At 32.5% G+C, this 1,458-nt stretch overlaps 1 protein-coding gene across 1 annotated transcript in view; it reads right to left on the minus strand.

Moving 5' to 3' along the window:
- Positions 1-1,458, minus strand: part of COG6 (component of oligomeric golgi complex 6) — a 99,954-nt gene that overhangs the window by 35,254 nt on the left and 63,242 nt on the right. The window contains exon 14 of the mRNA XM_017542440.2: positions 4-190. Coding sequence (XP_017397929.1) covers positions 4-190 — 187 coding nt within the window. The remainder of the gene's footprint in view (positions 1-3; positions 191-1,458) is intronic.

Genomic DNA, 1,458 nt, shown 5'->3' on the forward strand with positions numbered 1-1,458 from the left:
AACATGAGTGAAACTCTGTCTCAAAAAAAAAAAAAAAAAAAAAGAATTGACAACATACCTGCACAAAATCAGCTTGACGAGCATCTAATGGTACAACCGAAGAATCATGAGATGCCAAAACTTCACGCAGCAACATGAGTGTCTGATTTAGTGCAGAACTTGGTCCGAGATCAGGTGGTGGGAGTTCAACCTAAAAGAAGAGATGATTTATCTACTCCTTATATTTTTCCACTAAATTTTAATGTGTAAATGTAAGTTAACAGTTAAAAAAATGTAAAATTACAAAGTATAGGTTCACGCATTAGATAGAAATCTATAACTTATTAATAGCTTACTTAGAGCTACACTGACAGCACAAAAAGTGAGAGAAAAGTTCTTTGTTAGATAATCTCAGAATATGTCACCTTGCACTCTAAAATTCAAAAAATAGTTTGAAAACTTAGTGTTTACTTGAATTATAGAATTATATTTTAGTATGTATTTAAAATGGCCTATTTTATTTTTTAGCCCAAATCATAAGAAAAAAGCAGTCCACAGACCAGCACTATCCCAATTATAATGTAATTGAGAAATATCACCTACTGTCAGGCCCAAATCTCAGAGATCTTAGTTATATGTATGTATAGGTTAGGGGTTCAGGAACTGACATTTCAACAAGCACCCGAGGAGTTGCTCAAGAAGGTAACCCATGGGTCACACATTTTGAAAATCACTTCACAGAAACAGTTTAACAATACCATTAATTTCTTGGGCTCTAGAATTAAATGAATTAAGTTCAAATCTTGGATCTATCACTTACTAGTTGTGTAACCTTCAGCAAGTTATTTAACTTTTCAGAGATTCAGATGGATTCTGTAAATATTAAATGAGATTGTTGCATAGCTGACTAGTGTGCCTTGCACTTATTAAGTAGAAGGTATGCCAAGTTCACTGTCCTTATTTGGTGGCACTATGATACATAAAAAGAAGTGCTTATGAATTTCTTTAAAAATATTTTCAGAGTACTTACAATGTTAGTAATATTTTGTAAATTAAAAAAAATAGGACTTAGAAGACAATGCAGGAGACTACAGCCTAGTGGTAGGTAGGTAGAAAGGTATAAGAATTTTTCAACATCAGCATTTATTAAAAGACTGTTTCATGTAGAAAGTTAATGCATAAGTTACTAACTAGTAACAGCAAAGTAAGCATGCCCATCTCCTTCATTAAAGTAACGAGAACAAAAAGCTAAAAAACATACCCCAAACATACAATATAGCCCATGCTGAGAAAAACACCTCAATAGAAACATTCCCTGAAGAAGCCCAGATGTTAGATTTACTAGACAAGGACTTTAAACAAGCTATTTTAGGTATGTTCAAAGACTGAAGGAAATCATGTCTGAAGAACTAAAGTATGAAAACAATGTCCCACCAAATAGAAGATATCAATGAATAATAAAACATAACCAAGTAGAAA

This window comes from Cebus imitator, unplaced genomic scaffold (genome assembly GCF_001604975.1).
Source record: "Cebus imitator isolate Cc_AM_T3 unplaced genomic scaffold, Cebus_imitator-1.0 Scaffold145, whole genome shotgun sequence".
Taxonomy (NCBI): domain Eukaryota; kingdom Metazoa; phylum Chordata; class Mammalia; order Primates; family Cebidae; genus Cebus; species Cebus imitator.